We start from the raw sequence: 21,512 nt of genomic DNA on the forward strand, positions 1-21,512 counted from the left end.
AGTCTGGTACCAGTGTCTGCAGAAAAACTGTCCTCGGAGCCCACAAAGGGTTCTGAAGCCCATGGACGGCAGATTGTTGCTGTGGCAGCTGCTTGGACCACTCCCTGCCACAGGAAGGCGGGCAATGAATTTGACACAGCTGCAAAGAGCTTCATGGGTTGAGCCATGAAGAAGAGAATTTGTGTAGGTCGAAAAAACTCTGGTTACCTCAACGAGCAGAGCAAAAGCAGGACAAACTGGAAGGGAACGTTAAAACAAGCATGACACCCCCTATGTAGATCAGTTTGTAAAAGGTAAAGGGACCCCTGACCATTAGGTCCAGTCGTGGCCGACTCTGGGGTTGCAGCGCTCATCTCGCTTTATTGGCTGAGGGAGCCGGAGTACAGCTTCTGGGTCATATGGCCAGCATGACTAAGCCACTTCTGGCAAACCTGAGCAGCGCACGGAAATGCCGCTTACCTTCCCGCCGTAGCAGTACCTATTTATCTATTTGCACTTTTGGCATGCTTTCGAACTGCTAGGTTGGCAGGAGCAGGGACTGAGCAACAGGAGCTCACCCAGTTGCGGGGATTTGAACCGCCAACCTTTTGATCGGCAAGTCCTAGGCTCTGTGGTTTAACCCACAGCGCCAACCGCGTCCCACAGTTTGAGCCTCCTATAAAATCCAGTTTAACTGCTGGACTGTACCTGTTCTCACCTGGTTCTCACCTCAACTGCTAGAGAAAGCCTCCTCTTTAGGCAGAAGCATCACCATGCATTTGGTATATATCCATGGTGCTGGCAGCTGTGTGTTTAGCCAGGGAAGGCCTAGTGGGAAGAAGCAAAATTGGTGTGATGACATTGTCTTCTTTTTTTTCACGGCCTGCACATCTCTAGGAAGCACCTTGGAAGTTAAGTGCTCTACTCACCAGCACACCTCCTGCTCTGTTCTATTTGCCATCAAATTGTCATCCTGGATAGCTCACTTGGTTAGAGCGTAGTGCTGATAATACCAAGGTTGCAGGTTCGATCCCTGTTATAGGACAGCTGCATATTCCTGTACTGCAGCGGGTTGGACTGGATAATGAAGGTCCCTTCCAACTCTAGAATTCTTTGTGTCTAAATGAAGGTCCTTCAGAAGGTTAACCAAAGGGCAGCATTCCAAACATGAGAAATCTGGGCACAAGAAGACAGGGAAATTTTAAAGAGACAGATAAAGAGATCTCAGTGCTCAGGCAGATAAGATTACTAATTACAAAGTTAAAAGAAAGGTTTATGCCAAAGAGGTAGGCCCTTTGATGAGATGGTACCTGTAGGATACCAACTCATCAACTCCCTTTGGGAAACCTTGTAAACCAGTTTGATCCTTCTTTAATTCCAGTTTGAATCAGTTTACATCTCGCAATGCAACTGTCCAACCTGAACTAAAGAACAATGGCAAGAGAAGTTGATGAACTATGCAGAACTGGCAAAAATGACAGAAAGACTAAGAGAAAAAGACAACAGAGACTTTGAAAAAGATTGGGAACCATTTATATTATATTTGCAGAAACAACGAAAGGCAACAGACTTGATGGCAGGATTTAAATAAACATCCACATTATTAGCATCAGAAAATGTTTGAAAGATAGTGAAATAAGAAGATGTATTTAATTTTATTTTTATGTTTTTAAGGTTTGATGTTATGTTATTAATAGCTTTTTCTGTTGAGAGATAGCAAAGCGGGTGAAAATAGAAACAAACCAGAAACGCAAGTTGGGGGAAGCCTTGGAGGCGAGGGAGGGAGGAATATATAGTAAACATTAAGAATTTGAGATATATGTAATGAACAAAAATGAAAAATGAATTTAAAGCATTATTTTTTAAAAAGAAACTGTCTAACCCAGAGATAACAAGCAAATGGGTTACAGTGGTCAGGCTCTCCTGGCCCAAAACCTGACCTAGCTATCTTACCAACCAAAACAGATACAAGACAGTCTTAGCAGGACAGTACTAGCCAATGAGATAACCCAAGTCCAGAGATGAACCCAGCAACATCCCTAGAGTATGAGCCTGCTCCAAATCAACTGCACCAGAATCATTTGTGTGAATGAGCTAATGAGAAATCCAGACCGTCCCAAATCTCTCTGGTAACAGGGCTCCACTCAGGGGCTTTTTTTTTGGGGGGGGGGGGGTCAGGGGAGGCAAACACTAAAGGGTTAGAGGGGCAGGAGAGTCTGGCACCAGTGTCTGCAGAAAAACTGTCCCCAGAGCCCACAAAGGGTTCTGAAGCCCATGGACGGCAGATTGTTGCTGTGGCAGCTGTTTGGACCACTCCCCACCACAGAAAAGGCGGGCAATGAATTTGACACAGCTGCAGAGGGCAGAGTCAGACTCGCTAAGAGGAGTAGCTGTGTACTATTAGGCTTTGGTTACTACAACAAGCAAAAGAAAAATGGGACAAACTGGAAGCAGATCCTAAAATGAGCATGCTCTGAACTTTGGGACACTTTGTAGGCTTGTTTGATCCTCATTCAAATCCAGCTTGTGTTGGATTGTATCAATTCTCACCTTGATCATCCCACTTTAGGCATAAGGATCAAAACACATCTTTCTTATTTGCTGTGTCATGCAGGAGCTTGTTCTGGTCTCCCTTCATTGTGCACTCCAAGCCTGAGAAAGATGAAGACAGTTTAGTTTTTAAACATCTATACAGAGGATTACAATGGTGCTTAGAAAGATAGCTGAGGTTACTAACAAGAAACCCTTTTAAAAAGTTCATTTCTTTAAAACAGTTTATGCCAAAGAAATATACCTTATTCCCAGTTCTGTGATAGAGATAATCAAGTTGCATGTGTGGAATTAAACAAATAATATAAGCAGAAGCATATTAACCTCATTGCAAAACAGAACTGTGTTTGTAAGGTATTTAACGCCTTTCTGTTTGTTTTTAAGTCACTGGTTTGCCCTGGGCAAGATAAGGGCAACTAGTCAAATGTAATAAAAAAATGTGAAATAAATAGCTTTTATCCTACACCATCCCAACTTTAGCGCTGGAGGCTGCACCGAGGTCCCTGGTGGAGAGGAGAAGAGAGGTAGGAGTCATATAGATTGTTGTAACCGATTGCTTCAATACGATATACAATATCTTTATTGTCATTGTCCCATGCAGAACAATGAAACTGAAAAACTACATAAAACTATCACAAAACTACTACAAAACTACATAAAACTACTACAAAACTACATAAAACATTCAAAAACCCCTAATAACTCTAAAACCCCATTTTAAAATACACTTACTATAGAGACCCCTTATGCTGCGTTAGAACCAGAATTGCATTTGCGTAGAAACAGTTTCTCAGGCGGCTAGCCCTGGCCTTTATAACCCTATACCTTCTTCCAGAAGGCAGAAGCTTCAAGTTACTAGAAAGGAGATTTTGACTAAACAAACGGAAGAACTTTCTGACGTGAAGAGCTGTTTGACAGTGGAACAGTCTCCCATGAGAGGTGGTGGACTCTCCTTCCTTGGAGATTTTTAAGCAGACGTTGGATGGCCTTCTCTCATGGATGCTTAAGTGGAGTTTCCTGCATGGCAGGCGGTTGGACTAGATGACCCTCAAAGTCCCTTCCAACTCTACGATTCCATGATTCACAAGCTGCCCTCCTCTGCAGGGGCCACGGGGCGCCAGGCAGCTGCTCTCCCACTCGCCAACTCCCAGCGCCACATCTGATCCTTTACACCAGGGGTGCCCAAACTTTTTTCAAAGAGGATGAAGAGAACATGCATAAGAGCGGACCAAAGTTGTTGACGTTTTTTATTAGGACTGAGGTTGTTGAGCTTTTATTATTATTATTTTACCCCAAAGTTGTTGCACTTTTTTTAGGATTGAAGTTGTTGAGCAGGCATAGGCAAACTTGGCCTTCCTGGTGTTTTTGGGAACTACAACTCCCATCATCCTTGACCACTGGTTCTGATAGCTAGGGATGATGGGAGTTGTAGTCCCAGGAGGGCCAAGTTTGTGTATGCCTGCTCGATGTTTTTAAGACTACAACTTCCATCATCCCTGATCACCGGTTCTGATAGCTAGGGATGATGGGAGTTGTAGTCTCAAAAAACACCAGGAGGGCCAAATTTGCCTATGCCTGTTGTTGAACTTTGTTTAGGATTGAAGTTCTTGAGCTTTTTAAAGGATTTTACTGCAGGAGATAGAGCGCCACAAGGGCCGGATTAAACCGACGGGCAGGCCGGATCAGGCCCCGGAAACGGACATTGGAGATGCTTTACACAAAAATCCGGAAAGAGGTTTCTGGGTCCTCCTCCCGGTGGCCCCTTTGCAGCAAGGCAAAAGAAGGGGGGGGTGGGTGTTGGTGGGTGTGGCGAGGCGGCTCCGCGCCAAGAACAAAGGCGTTGGCCCCAATCCCGCCCAGCTGCTTTTCCCTTCGCCCTTTCCCGGCCCTTCAGTTTCTACGAAATAAATTAAAAGTCCATAAATTGAAATCAACCTCCCCAGGATCCGGGAACCCGGACTAACCTCTTTCCGTCTTTCCCGGCGGCCCCTCATTCTTTCCCCGCTTCGCACACGTGCGCCTAAGGGCAAAAGGAGGAACCGGAAAGGGCCGTCGCGCGGGCTGGTGCGTCACTTCCCCTGCGACGGGAGAGAGCTCCCGCTTGCCCTCGACTGCCATTGGGAGTAAACCGCTGGCGCCATCTTTGTGGAGGGCATTTTTCCCTTTCTGCTCACCCCGCCGCCCCTCCCCAAGGTAGAAATTCAGAATATGGACCGAGCTCCCCCTCTTCCCTACCTCCAGGTCTCTCCCCCGTTTTCCTGGCCTCGGTTACCTCAGAAATCGCCTCTCCGCGGGCTTACAGAGCGAAGCTGCGCGCGCAGCTCTTCCCTTTTTCTATCTCTAGGGCTCGAGCCTTTCTTGTCTTCGACCTGCGCCCCGATCAACCGGAAGCGGACGTTAGAGGGAGGGGGCGGAGCTTGGCGCTAGGCAACGCAGCCAAGGGGACCTTTGGCTTCCGCACGTCGATGCTGGACTTCAATTCCCATCAGCCCCAGCAAGGAAGACTAATGGCAGGGGATGATGGGAAGTGTAGTTCAGCAACATCTGAGGGGATTAAGGTTCTCCACACTTGGCCCACGTGGCTGCTAAAGTCTCATTTCAGTCCCAGTATATACAATTTATTAAAATTGTTTGGTAAATTAATGTATCAGCTTATTACATTTATTATATATATCTATATCCCTATAGATATATATAATTTATACTTCATCACAGGGCAGTTTGCAACATAAAATGGTAAAGTTCTGGCCAATTCTGCACATCTTTTAAGTCCAGGGGCCTTATTCAGGCCGAGGGCCAAACTGCCTCCTGGGCAAGCTTTTGGGGGCCACATTGTCATTGGTGGGCAGGGCCAGAGGCAAAAATGGGCAGGGCAACCAAAGCAACGTTTCCCTTTGGGTGCAGTAGCCTCAATCCTACAAAGGCTTGTGCAACCCTATCTATCCTCCACCCATTGCCCAGCCAGACAAAAAGACTCAAGGAGGGAGTGCAAAACCCCCCTTTTCTGTCTGCTGCTCCTCCTGGGGCTACTGAGCAGAGAGGAAGGTGGGTGGGCAGTCCCAGGGGGGGGGGGCCACCACACAGCAGCCCCCCAACCAGGGCGATATCACCAGCAACTGGCATTCAGAAGCCTCTGCACGAAGGAAACAGAGAAAAGCCTGTGGTGGCTAGTAGCCATTGAAAGCCCTTTTCTTCCCTGTGAATTTGTCCCAACTCTCTCTTAAAGCCATCCATGTCTGCGGCCAACGCTACCTCCTGTGAGAGCAAATGCCAACTAGATGGAGACATGGGCAAGGTCTCGGTTTTCAAGATGATGTCCTACTTGAATTTTACCGTAAATAGCCTCGATAACCCCTTCATGGACTGCTGCCTTGCAAAGGGGCTTGAATAACTCAGAGAAGCTATGAACTATGCCAAGCAGGGCATCCAAGATGGACAGGTCATAGTGGAGAGTTTTGACCAAACGTGATCCACCTGGAGGAGGAACCGGCAAGCCACTCCAGTATCCCTGCCAAGCAAACTCCATGGACAAAAATTGATGCTTTTGAATTCTGGTGCTGGAGGAGACTCTTGAGAGAGTCCCAAGGACTGCAAGAAGATCCAACCTCTCCATTCTGAAGGAAATCAGCCCTGAGTGCTCACTGGAAGGACAGATCGTGAAGCTGAGGCTCCAATACTTTGGCCACCTCATGAGAAGAGAAGACTCCCTGGAAAAGACCCTGATGTTGGGAAAGATGGAGGGCACAAGGAGAAGGGGACGATGGAGGACGAGATGGTTGGACAGTGTTCTCGAAGCTACCAGCATGAGTTTGACCCAACTGCGGGAGGCAGTGGAAGACAGGAGGGCCTGGCGTGCTCTGGTCCATGGGGTCACGAAGAGTCGGACACGACTAAACAAGCCTCGAGAAGTTGCTTATAAGCGGAGGCCCTGTTACCCAAACACTCGTTATATGAAAATTTACTTATCCAAACACAAGGAATCAGTACCCAAACCTCACTACACACGCAGCAGATTCAATGTCCATTCTGCTGAATTATGGGGTCAGGAACAGATTGGCTGGGGAAACTCAGCCAGATGGGCGGGGTATAAATAATAAATTATTATTATTTTTATTTGAGATTTCCCCACAGGAATTAATGGAAATCGTCAACTCATCATGCAAATGCTCGCCAAACAATTCATTGAGAGCATATTATGTTTGGAAAGCGATAACTGGGTGTATCTTTGAAATAGCAGAAGGGTTCCAACCAAAATTAAAATGAAGGGAAGGCAGGAGTGACTGAACAATTAAACAATAATTTCTATCCCATCCTCTTTTTGAAGATGGACAGGGTGGAAAAGTGAAGATAAACCACTCAGATTGGGTCACATTAGTCATATAGGACGACCCAGAAAGGACTCTTTATAGCTCCAGAGCTGGGAGACACCAAATAACTTTTACCGAAGTTACAGCAAAAGGAAAAAAAACCAGATGGAGCTTCATCACCCTCTGCTGGCCAGCCTGGTCCAAAGAAAGAAGGCACAACATCGCCATTCCATTCTTTGATTAGCAGGACACAGAAAGAACACAACCAGTTGGCTGGGACTTGGCCTGGTCAATACCTCTGCAAATCTTGGATGCGAGAGCTTTCTTTTTGTGTGGCATCAGCCTGTCTCGAGAGACAATGGAGGGCACCTCCAGAGGTTAAGTCAAACCACTGGAGAATCAGAGCCTGCTGTGGCTGCAGAGACCGGCAACTCATAACTTCCTCTTGCATTGTTTTGGCTATGTTTGCACCACCGAAGGGACCTCCCCAGGGTGCAAGCCTGGGCAGTATGGATGGAGGTCCTGGGATGCCCAGATGACAAGTCCTCTCTCTCGGCCTCACTGATGGGATCCACAGGAAAGCAGGACAATGAGTTTGGCACCAGCTTGGCTGCAGGAGTTGGCAGGATGAGGCATACAAGGTGCAATCCAACCACCTTAGGGACTCCACTCCAGATCTGTGTGAGGTTTACTCCTGAGCCTTTTCTTCTCCTGAGGATATCTTGCAAGGCTGCAGAGGTTTAGGGTCAGAGAGTTCCTTCTCCTAGATGGGCTTCGTTCCCAGGTGGACGACCTCCACCTGCCCCTCACTTCCCTCTACCACACGTGCGGAAATCACAAAATCCCTGAGTATTCCCCACTACCGCCTTCTTTTAAAACGGAGCGACTACTGGGCTGGGGTGTAGTTTAGTTTCAATTATTTTATTTTAAAAAAATTAAAGACCTCCATGGCACAACTTCTTCCCAGCACAGTTAAGGGTTAGTTCTGAACAAGTACAATACAATTACAACCAATAAATTCAAAAGGAAAACAACAAAATAATAATAATAATCTAAATTTCAACAGATAAAAATAAAAAGGATCACTTCAAACAAGATTAAAAAAAACTTTTTCTTTTCTTCTTTTTAAAAAAACATTTTTTAAAGTTAAGTTGCCAACAAGACTATCTGTATTGGCAATTGATTTTCCTGCCATCTAACACAATGCGGGGGCGGGGGGGGGCGGGCGTGGTGAAACCAGGAAGTGCTGAGAAATCCTTTTAAAAAATGTGTTCTGATACAAGGTATACAGATGAGGTAATTTACAACACAGATGCTGTTAACAATCTGCAGTTTCCTCGCGCTCCTTTCAAGACTGCTGCTTGGGTGGGCAGCAAAACTGGCATTAAGCACGGAGAAGGAAATTTGTTTGCATCGCTCCCTGAATCAGAAACCTCCTGCTCTCCCCTCACCTTCTCATGATTTAAGGTTGGATGCTTACTGAAATTTGCACCGTGGGGGGGGGCTCTCCCCTCAACTGGTCTGCGACTTTAGGATACCCTTTAGCCCCATTTGCCAAGGAGGTGACAGGAGGGAAAATTATCGCCTGCTTGAAGAGGTTTTTTGTAGGTCTCTCCATGCCGTGCAAAGATGGACACACCATTTCTGAACGCTGAATCTTTCAGTCACCGACTGTTGCCAAGAAGAGGTTGTCTAGCATGGGCCTAGCTTCCACATCCGCAGGAGGCCATGAACCACCACAATTCCCCACCAGAGTTTCCAATAAGCTACTGCTGAATTTTTAAGTCCGAACTAACTTTCCAAGGCGGTGGTGGGGAGGCAACGGAGAGCGCAGCTCAGGGTCTCGTGTTCTTCGCTATGCAATTCACTCATGCTTCGACCACACCCTCAAAAGTGTCACAACCCAGAAGAACAAAAACGGGGGGGAAAGCAAAGTTAATAAAAACAGGAAGAAATACGTGGTTACCTAACTCCGACCCCCAAAAGTTGCATATATTATTGAAAAATCAAGTGATCGGTGCTCCCCCGGAGGCAAACCGCCTCTTGAAGTGGTTGTCGAACGAGGAGGCAACTCTGGAGGAAACGGGGAGGGGCTGCTGTGCCTCCAAGTCTCCCCCATCAGTGGTTTGAATCAGGCGCTGAGCAGCAGCACGCAGAGAGCCACCCCTCTCTCCATCCTAAACTCCAGCGCTGCCGAGGTGCAAAAGGAAAAACGTATGCCGAGGGTCCGGGCGATGCTTTGGCTTGTGAGATGCTTCTGGTAAGGCTTCTTAGAGCTGTTTGCTACTAGAACCAAATCTGTGCACGGTGCAAAATAGTGAAGGAGAAGCGGCCTGCCCCTGCCCACCCACCTACCCCCAAGCCCCCCGCTTTGTGGATTGGAGGGCCGCAAGCTGAGTTTTAAGAAGCGTGGTGCTGGCTCAGGGAGAACCTCTGCACAGGAAACGTAAAACCTAACCTTTTGATAAATTAAAAAAAAAAACAACCCCAACAGTTTTATTTACATCAAGGAATTCCAACACTGGACCTTTCAGCATAGGAAGGACAAGAGTTATATACACACACGCTCACAGGGGGAAGCAGATGTTCTCCATGGCTAGGGTTTCTGACAGGTCTACCATCTTGTTCTTTGCTCTCTTTTCCTTTCTCTGTCAAAGTCTCGAGGCTGTTCATTCCTCCCCCCACCCCTCCGCTTTCTATTTACAAGACCACGAGTTAGGTTGAAAATAAAACGAAAAGCAAAAAACAAAACCCCAGCATAGAGCGGCATCTCTCGCCACGTGGCACGTGAGAGGAAGGTGAGCAGGTGAACTGTCCCGCTGTCAGTTTGCATGGTCCAGTTTGGGCGGAACCAACCAGCCAACCAGAAGCTTGAGTTGCTTTTAAAGAGAGATACCCACTGACAAAGGCATTTCCAAAATACCGAACCAAGAAGACATTGATGGATCTTGCCAGGGGGCAGAGGGGAAGAGAGAGCGACTTATGGGAAGATGCCAAGACTCCTTTTTCAAGGGGGGACAAGGCAGCTTCCTTCTGGCTTGGATCAGAAACCTGAAAACTTCCGAACGTGCAAGGTGCTGCCAGTGAGCCAAGGGGGCTCACAGGAGAAGACCCCATTCCTACACGGAAGCTGCCGTCTCACAAACTTAAAATATTTATTTTTGGTAGCGGAAACTCCTCCCACTCTAGCTGTCAATCGCAAAGAGGCAAAAACGACGCAACCACTGCTTAAAGACCTTCGTCCGTCCCGGCTGCCTTTTAAGGAGCACAACTCAGGAATTCCGAAAAGGGGGAGAAAGCGAAAGGTCCTTGCAAGTCTCACCCCTCACCCCATCCCTGAGGCAGCATCAGCCAGCAGAAAGGAACGGGGGAAGAGGGAGAGCTTTCCGGCAAGAACCGAGACCCTCGAGATACACAGTCGTATCGCCTTGGATCTTACAAATAATAAAATGAGCAGGGAAAGTGTTGGGGGCGGGGAGAATTGTCCACGAAATACTCCATCTGCAGGTTTTGTCAGGGAACCCCCTGAGATACGAAAAGTTCAAGTAAAAAAAGGGGGGAAATCGGCCTATATATTTTTCTTTTTTTTTTTATGACTGAACTACTATAAATCCACAAGCAACTGTTCAGACATAACTCCTCCAAAGCATTCCGTCCCCTCCCTTCTCCCTCCCCACAACGCCGGCCACAAGCGGCTGCTGTTGTCCTGGGGAAGAGGGTGGAGGAAGGACCTCGGCCCCAACCCGGCTCCGGTCAGGCATCTGGGAGACGGGGTGTCCTCCTCTACTGCTGGGCTCCCGCGGCAGCTGGAACTGGCATACCTAGGGTGTTGGCAGCAGCTATCACAGGCGAGCCCGCTAGAGGCCCCAGGGGTGAAGACGTTGGCACTGAAGAAAGCCCTAGATGGGAAGGAGAAGAGTGTTAGGGCTGCGGAAGGGGCAGTTTCGCGTCAGAGTGTGGGGTCAGTGGCCCTGTCAGAGCCCAGCACCTTTGGGCCACTGCAGAAATGCTTGCTAACTCACTGCTGAACACATAAGCACGAGAAAGCATCAAGGTAAAGGTAAAGGGACCCCTAACCAATAGGTCCAGTCACGGACAACTCTGGGGTTGTGGCGCTCATCTCGCTTTATTGGCTGAAGGAGCCGGCGTACAGCTTCCGGGTCATGTGGCCAGCATGACTAAGCCGCTTCTGGTGAACCAGAGCAGCGCACGGAAATGCCGTTTACCTTCCCGCTGGAGCGGTACCTATTTATCTACTTGCACTTTTTTGGAGTGCTTTCAAACTGCTAGGTTGGCAGGAGCTGGGACCGAGCAAGGGGAGCTCACCCCGTCACAGGGATTCGAACCGCCGACCTTCTGATTAGAGAGCCCAAGGCTCAGTGGTTTAACCCACAGGGCCACCTGCGTCCCATAGAAAGCATCAAAGCAATGCTTTAAAAAAAATAAATCAATCTGTGATGGTTCTTTCGCACGTACCACCACCTGACGATTAAGCTATCAAGTGATAAGCGAGCCATGTGCCAGTCAGCCCTTTTGGGAGTCCTCCCACTTTGAAAGCATGTGGGGAAAACGGCATTGACACTTGGGCTCTGTCTTTCGTGTATCTGTGTTCCAAATGCTTTCTGGAAGCTGATTTGGCCACATTTTGTTGTGAAGAAGAAGAGGAGTTTGGATTTGATATTCCACTTTATCACTACCCGAAGGAGTCTCAAAGCGGCTAACATTCTCCTTTCCCTTCCTCCCTCACAACAACACTCTGTGAGGTGAGTGAGGCTGAGAGACTTCAGAGAAGTGTGACTAGACCAAGGTCACCCAGCAGCTGCATGTGGAGGAGCGGAGACGTGAACCCGGTTCCCCAGATTACGAGTCCACTGCTCTTAACCACTACACCACGCTGGGAAAGTGGCATATAAGTAAACTCAAATCAATCAACCAAACTCATGCAAACAGCTGGAACAGTGGGGTTTAAAGCATTTCCCAGACTGTACCACCTCTGGCTGCGGGATGAGGCTTGCCCCGGCAGAGGCCCACTAGCCCGTGCAGGCACGAGTGTGGCCAATCGTGGACCCACCTGACAACATACTGGCGCTGCTGACGGGGGTGCTGCTGCCCGGCATGTTGGTTGAGCTCATCCGAGCCTGGTCCTTCACTATGGGGTCTGCAAAACACAAACAAAACAGGCATCTTGATTAAAACAGGGGGTGGATGCACTCCTGTTATTTCCGCATCACACATACTGCAGGCCATTCAGCTGATTAGATCTGGGTGATATATTGGTAAATTGTCTGAAACCAGTATGGCAATACCGGTTTCAGACACTATGAGCTGGAAATGCATTGCGGTGACCGGGAAGCCACGATGTATTCCCTGCCCAAATTGCCTGCAGGCGGTGAGGAGGAAGAAGCAGCCGAAAAACATCCCATACATCACGATATATCAGCACACTGTGGTTATTTAGCTGCTGGTATATCACGATGTTGAAAACTAGGTATCGCCCAGCCCTACAGCTGGTGATCACAGGTTTCATTTATTTAAGCAGGGAAGTCTCCAGCCACGGAGGCTGTGAAGAGAAGCTGGAATATGGATGGGAAGGCCTGGCAAGAATCCCACGTTACACATGTAGCCTTGCATATTGGGAAGACAATTATTGCTGGAGATGCAGCTTGGTGGTCAGGGTTTGGCATGACAACTGCTGAATTACTCTCTGTTTCCTAACAGGTATAGTTCACACAAGTTGCAGAACCCAGGTTTTGTTGGTAGGTGCGGAAAGCCAGGGCTGCTGCAGCGCAGAGAAATCTCATCCCTGAGCTGGAGGTTATCCGGATGGAGGAAAAGAAGGCAAGGCAAACTGTCTGCCTCCTCTTAAAAACATCCCTCATCAGGATGGCAACTCGCTGGTAGATCAATTGCAGAGTGTGATTTGGGACTGGTGCGATCTAAGCAGGTTTCACTATGCCCAAGAAAGCTTCCCACTGGCGGGGAAGGGGGAAGCAAAATCCCCAAACACTTTTATTCCCACAAGCCCTTGTGACAACAGGACATATACAGGGCGAGTCCTTTAAAAGAGTACAGATGTTCAATGGGGCCTCTTTTAAAAGACTCACCCTGTAATATTGAGACACAAAGCAGCATCTTCAGCTGCAAAACTGCCTGACAGTCAAGAGGCAGATTCTTCATGAATGTGGAATATTTTCACAAGAACTGCAGGATTCAGCTGGGCTGTTTGGGAAGCTCAGGGATGGGAGGGAATGGGAAGTTTACTTTCCCCCACCTCCTTTTACCGCCCCAAATCAAGCTCGGCTCCGATGAGATTTTGCCATATGCAGCTCACAGATTTTGAAGTTATTTCGTGTGCCACCGCCAACATGGCTTTTCAAGGAAGGAGAAACGGGCTCAGGATGCCCTTTCTGGCGCACCTCTCCCTCCTCCCTGACCTTTGCCCCTTTGAAAGTCTGAAAGGGCCAGACTCACAGAAGTAAGGGTGCTCCATGGCTTCTCTCGCCGTCAGACGGGATTGGTGGTCGTATCGCAGCAACTTGTCCAAGAAATCCAGGGCCTCGGGGCTGACCAAATGCTGATTCTCGCTGTGGACGAAGCGCTCCCATCGCTTGCGGGAATGCCTATGAGCCAGGCGGGGGGAGAACACAGAGTGAATGGATGAGTCCCCCTTGGGCAGCCTCTGTTAACCCTACCAGCATACAAGTATTTCTGCACGTTGTCAGCGACTCTTAAGAATGGAAAGAGGAACGCACACAAGTAACTCAAAGTCAAGTCGCCTGCCGTTTCTATAGCGCCTTACAAAGTAGTTTCGGCACTGCATCGTTTTGGAGATGCAAGTGGAAGGAAGCGAAAAGGACATGTCCCTTCCAGACCACTAACTAGAGAGAAGACATCTCAAGGCAGCCCTGTCTAGGGAAGTTTTTAATGCTTGATGCTTTATTGTGTTCTTTTATCTGTTGGAAGGTGCCCAGAACGGCTGGGGCAAACTAGTCAGGTGGGCAGCCAACTATTATTATTATATTATTGGTTTATGGAACTGGGGAGGGAATGGCCCCAAAAGTTTGGGAACCGCTGTGTTAAATCAATCTCATCTTACCTGCCCAAGATGTCGTTGAAACGGGGGTCAAGCTCAATGTTGTATTTGTCAATGTAGTCGTACAGGTCTTCTGTCCCGAGCACCTTAGCTATTCTCACCAACTGTGAACAGAAGGCATAAGCCAGCATGTGGAAGGGTAGTGGCTGGGAGACTGAGCAACGAATCGGGGAGGCCTCCAGTTCAAATCTTGCCTCTGGCACAATCTCGCTTTGGGCAAGGAACTCTTCCCTCTCGACCTCAGTCCACCCACCCACCGGGAACAACATTACTGAGTTCCCTTACAGGGTCACTGTAAGGATCACAGCTAGGTAATAAAGGCCAAGCGCTCTAAACCTTTGAAAGCACTATATGAGTGTTAATTCTAATGACAGCTCATCTTTATATTTTGAGATATTAATGTACTGCCCTGTGTACAAGCCACAGGATGGTTGACAACAAGCAAATGGGATTTTTAAAAAAAATCCATAAAGCAAGTAATGCTTTTTTTAAAAAAAGTAGCAAATCAATAAGGAACAGCTGCTAATAGCAGCACCCATCAGGTTTCTCCTTCTCCAAATGCCTGCTGAAAAAGATGTGCCTGAACTATAGAGAGATGGGGCAAAATGCACTTCATTAAGGAGCAAGTTCTCTAAATTCACACAGAGAAGAGCCTCCCTGTGTCAGCCACAGAACAGGCCCAAGTGCCATTAAAAAACCTTACATAGGAACACCAATCTTGTCTTTGGTGAAATGTGATTTCCCCAAATAAGCAGCTTCAGCTGGAAGACGGTGATCACAACCACTTCAGGCACCAGGTGGTTAACTTCCCCCATGGCAGAAACATGAGCTTCTCAGGGCAGTTGTGAGATATTAGAAAACAAGATATGATCACTGTCATCCGCCCGACAATCCCTGGCAGCTGCTCATCATTTCCCTGTCAAGAGTATTTGCAGGGCAAGTCAAGAGCAGTGACGTCGCAAGGTAGGGGCAGTGCACCCTGGGTTCCAAGTCTGGGAGGGTGACAAGAAGGCACCCAGTGGGGTGCTTGCCCGGGCACGGCGGCGCGAGCAGCCAGCGCACCGCCGCATGTGGAGGATCCTCCATTTGCGGCTGCAGCCGCGAGCAGAGGATCCCACCACCGTCTGTACGGCTCTCGGGCAGCGCCGGTGGCAAACCGCTACGCACAACGCATGCGCGGTGTCGCATGTATGCACTGTGCGTAGTGATGCCGCACATGTGCTGTACATAGCGGTTTGCCGCTGGAGCACCGTACGGACGGCGGTGGGATCCCTTCTCCCTGGCTCGCCGTAAGCGGCTCCCACTTTGCTGCTTTACAGCGAGCCGGGGAGGAAGGGAGGAAGATGGACGGGAGCTGTGGCTCCCGAGAGGACGAGCTGTGCAGCTTTGCCAGCACCCCAGCAAAGCGGCATAGCTCCCCCCTTTCCCCCGACAGCTCAGGGTACTTGGGAGTCGCGGATGTGGGGCTGCAGACGTAGGAAGGGGGGGCGGACATTCGGCACCCGCCCACGACTCCCAAGCCTACCCCGAGCTGCCGATGTGGGGGGTAAAGGTAAAGGTACCCCTGCCCGTACGGGCCAGTCTTGACAGACTCTAGGGTTGTGCGCCCATCTCACTCAAGAGGCCGGGGGCCAGCGCTGTCCGGAGACACTTCCGGGTCACGTGGCCAGCGGAAACGCCGTTTACCTTCCCGCCGGTAAGCGGTCCCTATTTATCTACTTGCACCTGGGGGTGCTTTCGAACTGCTAGGTTGGCAGGCGCTGGGACCGAGCAACGGGAGCGCACCCCGCCGCGGGGATTCGAACCGCGACCTTTCAATCGGCAAGCCCTAGGCGCTGAGGCTTTTACCCACAGCGCCACCCGCGTCCCTGATGTGGGGGGAGGGGGTGACAAAAAATAATTCTGCACCGGGTACCACCTGGGCTTGCTACGCCACTGGTCAAGAGATCTGTTAGGCAAGGGAGCAGGTAACCTTGGATGAACATGGGCTGGCATTAGACTGGCATACTCAGAGCACACCCAGTGACGTCTAACTCTTGAGCCTGGCTTAGCCGAATACCACCCATGTACATTGCTTCATGTCAGCTTGCAGCCAATACGTGCTAGCTAAAATCTACTGGAAACCCCAGAAACCAGATTGAAAGAGAAACTGAAATTTATATCTGTGACCCATGGTAGCACCATTCGTAAGTGCAGGTCCTAACTGGAGGTGGCGGCGATCAAATGAGAAACGTGCATGTGAGCCAATCCAGTGAATTCTTGATTTTTCCATCCCCTGGGAAGCTGTAAACATGCAGAACACAGAAGTCACGGAGGAAGAGGAAGCCCTGTGCCTGAACATCACCATCCTATCTCTTTCACTCTCTCTCTCACCTGATCATAGTTATCATGACCATGGAAGAAGGGCTCCTTTCGGAAGATCATGCTGGCGAGCATGCAACCCAAGCTCCACATGTCCAAACTGTAGTCGTACATCTGCAAAGGAAGCAAAAGCAGGCCCATTGGTCTGGTGCACTTAGCAGGCGTGAAAGGGGCAAAAAGAACACTGCAAACCAAGCCCTGCTATGAGTGAAAAACAAATCCCCACGACAAGTTGACGGCAACCAGCTTGGCACAAAGAAAATACACACTACAGGGTGAGGAGTCCCGGTAGTTCTTCAGGGGTTACTCAAATCTGAGCGCTCACGGGAAGGATTGGACTCTCCTTCATTGGAGGCTTTTATGGCTGGATGGCCACCTGTCGTGAATGCTTTAATTGAGATTCCTGCATTGCAGGGGGTTGGACCCTTCCAATTCTACGATTCTGTGTTAGTGGAACCAGGCAGAGGGCCTTCTCATTAGTGGTGCCCGCCCTGTGGGACGCCCTCCCATCAGATATCAAGTAAATAAGCAACTATCTGACTTTTAGAAGACATTATTGTATTTTAATATTTTGCTGGAAGCAGCCCAGAGTGGCTGGAGAAACCCAGCCAGATGGGTGGGGTATAAATAATTATTGTTGTTGTTGTTATCATTGTTGTTGTTGTTATCATCATCATCATCATCATCATCATCATCATCTAAAAGCAGCCCTGTTTAGGGAAGTTTTTAATGTTTGATGCTTTAGCGTGTTTTTAATATTTTGCTGGGAGCAGTCTAGAGTGGCTGGGGAAACCCAGCCAGATGGACGGGGTGTAAATAATAAAGTATTATTATTATTATGGTTCTTTCAAGGAACAACACCCAAGAGAGAGAAGCAGATTCTTTCATCTGCTGAGAGAGAGCTGCTGTGATCACTGCCATGTTACAAACAGGGACAATCCATATCTGATTCAGGCCCAGAGACTGGTCCATTGGGAAGAAGGGGGCACTTCCCCACCAACCTCAATCTGCATCCAAACCAGCCCCAACTTGCCTGCCTGCTTTCTGGCAACCAGAGGGAGGTAATGGGTGTCACCTTCAACCTCTTTAGTATCAGTGCTGAACTCGAGGAGGTGAGCGGTGCAGGCAAAACCATTAATTAGTTGGCTCTGGCTCCACCTGCTGGCAGCCTCCTGCCTTACACCCCTGCAAGCCCCAGATGGGCAGCAGCCAGCACTCTTTGGAGCAGAGTAAAATAAATGAACCCTCCATCAATTCCACACCCAAACTGAAAGCTAAATAGGCAAGGATGCAGTTAGCACCAGGGGTGACTAACATGAGAATGGAAGGACATGCAGTTCTACCTGGAGTGGAAGGGGGAAAGGGAAACGTTCAACTGATTTTTCTAACCTTAGGGCTGAATGCGCTTGTGTTCTTTAATTGTTTGTGCTGCTTTTCCACAAACCTGATTATTTCTGTAGCTGGGACACAGTTACCTGATAATCTACGAGGAGCTCTGGGCCTTTGAAGTATCTAGAAGCCACTCGGACATTGTACTCTTGGCCGGGATGATAGAATTCAGCCAAACCCCAATCTATTAGCCGGAGCTAAAAAGGGAAAAGGGAAAGGAGATTGAGGAGGAGGAGGAGGAGGAGGAGAAACCTCTTTACCTTGGCCTGCATCTTCCAGTGACTGTGCAGATTGCTTGCTGCAGGAAATAACAGCATCAGAAATAAATGGAATGTTATGAAATGATGTGAAGATTTAATTGAGCGGAAGCACAAAACGTAACTGACACCATCTGGCGTGGTCAGGGACAAAAATAGTGCAATCGAACTATTGAACTGTGAGTGAGAGGGAGGAGTAGGAGGGCAGAGGATAATTCTGCTCTGATGAGTAGCCAAGGCCTGGAAAATAGGAGTCAAACCACCAAAAAGCAGTGTTTCTCAGATGAAAGATCAATAATTACAGCAATGAATAGCTTCGGCTCAAAGTTCACACAAGGGTAAATTAGACAAGCAGGCTGGGGGGGGGGGAGAGAAAAATACAAAACGGAAGAAACTGAAAAAAATCAATTTGACCCTTGAAGAGTTGAAATGGGAGCTGCAGAAAACATCCTTCTTCCTTCTCGGCACACCATGCGCCAGCCTTTCCCCAACCTGGTGTCCTCCCCAATGTTATGGACTACAACTCCCATCAGCCTCAGCCAGGACAGCCAATTCTCAGGGGCTATGGGAACTGTAGTCCAAAATGTCCAGGAGGAACCACGTTGGGGAATCCTGCTGCTCCTTACCGATATATTGTGAACTGAAATCTACAGATGAATAGTGTGCAAATTTAATAAATAGCGAGAATAATAAAAATAACAGTATCTTTAACATTTTACACTGTACCTTGAAATGAGTGGTCATGTTTCCCCCCGAACGACAAACCAACCACCATCACCAGCCTCCCCTTGTGAGGTGTAGCCACAAGGAACATACCTTATAACTTACTCTTAGTTCACAAAGAATGGCGGTGAAGTCCAATAGGCTTGACCAGTATCCTGTATGAACCAACTCTGTTCTGGGACATGCTCCAGAACGCTTGTAACACGAAAGGGTTCTGCAGCACATACCCAGAGAAGCTTTGGTACGTAAAGTACTCAATGAAGGTAAAATGTCTGAACGCCAACAGGAGTTCTGAAGAAGCTAAACGTGCAAGATTTCACTCCTACCCTCCATACTAATCTCTTTTGGAAATCTCTTTTCCACTCCTGCTACTAACAGGCCACAAACACACACAGCAGCAGCGCACCAGAGGAATTTTTCTTCCGCCACAATTAAATCCCAACTAGAAACAGAGGACAAAGACCCCCAAGCCTTACCTTTCTGTGCTCATGGTCAATCATGACGTTGTGGGGTTTGACGTCTCTGTGCATTATCCCCATACTGTGGCAATAATCCAGGGCCTGGGGAAAAGAGGCATGTGGATCACGAACAAGAGCCTAAGAACATCAGAACAGGCCAGCGGCCTACCTAGTCCAGAATCCAGCTCTCACAGTGGCTATAACCAGATGCCCGCGGGCATCAGAGATCAGATCCCCACCTCGCTCGTTTTAACTTTATCTGTATGAAAATCCGCATGGTGCTTTGCAGCCCTAAACAGAGCCTTCCCAAAGGTTGCAGGAGCGGAATCAAACGGCAAGAGTGCCAGTTGAGTGGGGAGACACAGACTTTTCACAAGGGAATGTCAGATGAAGAGTTCCCAATAGCTGGTCGAAAAGGAAGGGAGCTAATTAAACCTCCCTCAAGAGGGAGTTGCACAACTTAAAGGTAAAGGTAAAGGTAACCCTGCCCGTACGGGCCAGTCTTGACCCAACTCTAGGGTTGTGCGCCCATCTCACTCAAGAGGCCGGGGGCCAGCGCTGTCCAGAGACACTTCCGGGTCACGTGGCCAGCATGACATCGCTGCTCTGGCGAGCCAGAGCCGCACACGGAAACGCCGTTTACCTTCCCGCTAGTAAGCGGTCCCTATTTATCTACTTGCACCTGGGAGTGCTTTCGAACTGCTAGGTTGGCAGGCGCTGGGACCGAACAACGGGAGCGCACCCCGCCGCGGGGATTCGAACCACCGACCTTTCGTTCGGCAAGCCCTAGGCGCTGAGGCTTTACCCACAGCGCCACCCACGTCCCGTGCACAACTTACAACACCACAAAACAGAAAGGTCTTAGGTTCCAAACAGAAATGCTTGTGCTGTAGGTGGGATGCTAAATAAGGCTGCAGAGGCTGACTGGAGCAGGCAGGCAGGATCCATTGAAAGTTAGCCCTCCTTCCCACTGAAAGCCTCTCAGATTGCCACGTTACTGGAAGCTACAGTAGGTAGCTGTGCTGTGAAGCAAGAGTGGGGAACAGGTGGTCCTCCAGGCCCTGTTAAATTACAACTGCCGGAAGCCCCAGTCACCATGCATGGGCAATGGTCAGGGATTATGGGAGTTGGAGTCCAACAACATGTCAATGAGCACAGGTTCCCCACGCCTGATTAACTGGGAATGTTGGGAGAGGCCAAAAGCTTCAGCAGCATCTATTGCCAAGCCTGCCCCATCGCCCTATATGTAAGGCATCAACTTCCTAGCTCCAAGGCACTGGTCTTCAACTGCTGGGGGCTGGGATCTGCTAGTGGGTCATGGCCTGATCCAAAGCAAGTTTTGCCTACGGGAGCAAAACCACCATGCAAATATATGGTAGAAGGTTAAGAACTGGGTCCTCAAATGCATGCTTGAGTTAAAAGTGAGTCCTGGGCTGAAAAAAGTGGAAGGGATTTCAATCAGCGTTAGAACCTCAGATATTCATCGCCAAATGGCACCTTAAACCTAGGTTATGTTCGCCACAACGGAATGTCTAGGCAGCAATGTTTTATTGCAGTGGGCTTTATTATTATTATCATCATCCATTTCATTTCTATACCGCTTTATATTTTGAAGAAAAATCTCAAAGTGGTTTACCACACATTAAAACATCGAGACAGTCCAGAATAAAACAAATTCAACCTTCAAGGATTATATTTCAGACCCATCTCTAAGTGGCACTTTGCCTTCCCCATATTGATCTGCCTACTTAATTTATATCGCTGCACCATAGCAGAAGTACTCTAGGAAGGCAGTGTGGTGTAGAGGTTAAGAGGGTCAGACTAGGACCTGGGAGATCAGGGTTCAAATCCTAACTCAGTCATGAAGCTCGCTGGATGACCTTGGAGTCAGTCGCAGCCTCCTAGCCTACCTCACAGGGTCGTTGTAGGGATTACCTGAGGAGGAGGGGTAAACCTTGCACTCCTTGGAGGAAAAGGTGGGAGGACAATGCAATGAATAAGCTCTTCTGCTTACCTGCATAAGAAATCTGGAGGGGCCAGAGGCAGATGGAGATGTCCGCTGAACAAACTGGCATCTAGAGATCTCCATGTCATCACAAATGGACCTACGCCAGTTGCAAAACGCGCCTAGCTAATTTCGAACACTGATTTCAACCATGTGTATGTTAAGAGGATGCCAAAGGCAGCACCAAAGACCTCAAAGGGCCTGATAAGGCTCTTGGGCTTATGCTCTGCAGCCCTGCTCTAATAAATCACATGCACAGTCCGCATGGCACTTGGAGTGAAGTACTGACAGCCATCGAGAACAGTTGCCGATATCCATGCTAAACATTACCAGTGCTAAATATTACTAGCACTTCTGGTAATCATGGTAATGGATCGATGGAACAAGTGA

At 48.6% G+C, this 21,512-nt stretch overlaps 1 protein-coding gene and 2 non-coding genes across 11 annotated transcripts in view; all 3 read right to left on the minus strand.

Annotated features, from left to right (window-relative positions):
• Positions 1–21,512, minus strand: part of CSNK2A1 (casein kinase 2 alpha 1) — a 56,811-nt gene that overhangs the window by 3,645 nt on the left and 31,654 nt on the right. For 2 of the 9 annotated variants that reach the window (XM_077929421.1, XM_077929422.1), the window contains 10 exons: positions 19,136–19,219; positions 17,766–17,876; positions 16,303–16,404; positions 13,933–14,033; positions 13,308–13,456; positions 11,908–11,994; positions 4,802–10,735; positions 2,530–2,631; positions 909–1,155; positions 698–807 (listed from right to left, as the gene is read on the minus strand). In XM_077929421.1, the coding sequence (XP_077785547.1) occupies positions 10,620–10,735; positions 11,908–11,994; positions 13,308–13,456; positions 13,933–14,033; positions 16,303–16,404; positions 17,766–17,876; positions 19,136–19,219 (750 nt within the window). In that variant the 3' untranslated portion in view covers positions 698–807; positions 909–1,155; positions 2,530–2,631; positions 4,802–10,619. Of the gene's footprint in view, positions 1–697; positions 808–908; positions 1,156–2,529; positions 2,632–4,493; positions 4,602–4,801; positions 10,736–11,907; positions 11,995–13,307; positions 13,457–13,932; positions 14,034–16,302; positions 16,405–17,765; positions 17,877–19,135; positions 19,220–21,512 lie in introns of those variants that run through there. The other 7 variants (XM_077929415.1, XM_077929414.1, XM_077929413.1 and 4 more) reach the window with 7 other exon arrangements.
• LOC144327896 (small nucleolar RNA SNORA5) lies at positions 11–144 on the minus strand. Its single transcript, XR_013393072.1, has one exon. It is a non-coding gene; the product is annotated as a small nucleolar RNA SNORA5 (small nucleolar RNA).
• LOC144327895 (small nucleolar RNA SNORA5) lies at positions 2,203–2,337 on the minus strand. Its single transcript, XR_013393070.1, has one exon. It is a non-coding gene; the product is annotated as a small nucleolar RNA SNORA5 (small nucleolar RNA).

Source organism: Podarcis muralis, chromosome 5 (genome assembly GCF_964188315.1).
Source record: "Podarcis muralis chromosome 5, rPodMur119.hap1.1, whole genome shotgun sequence".
Lineage (NCBI taxonomy): Eukaryota > Metazoa > Chordata > Lepidosauria > Squamata > Lacertidae > Podarcis > Podarcis muralis.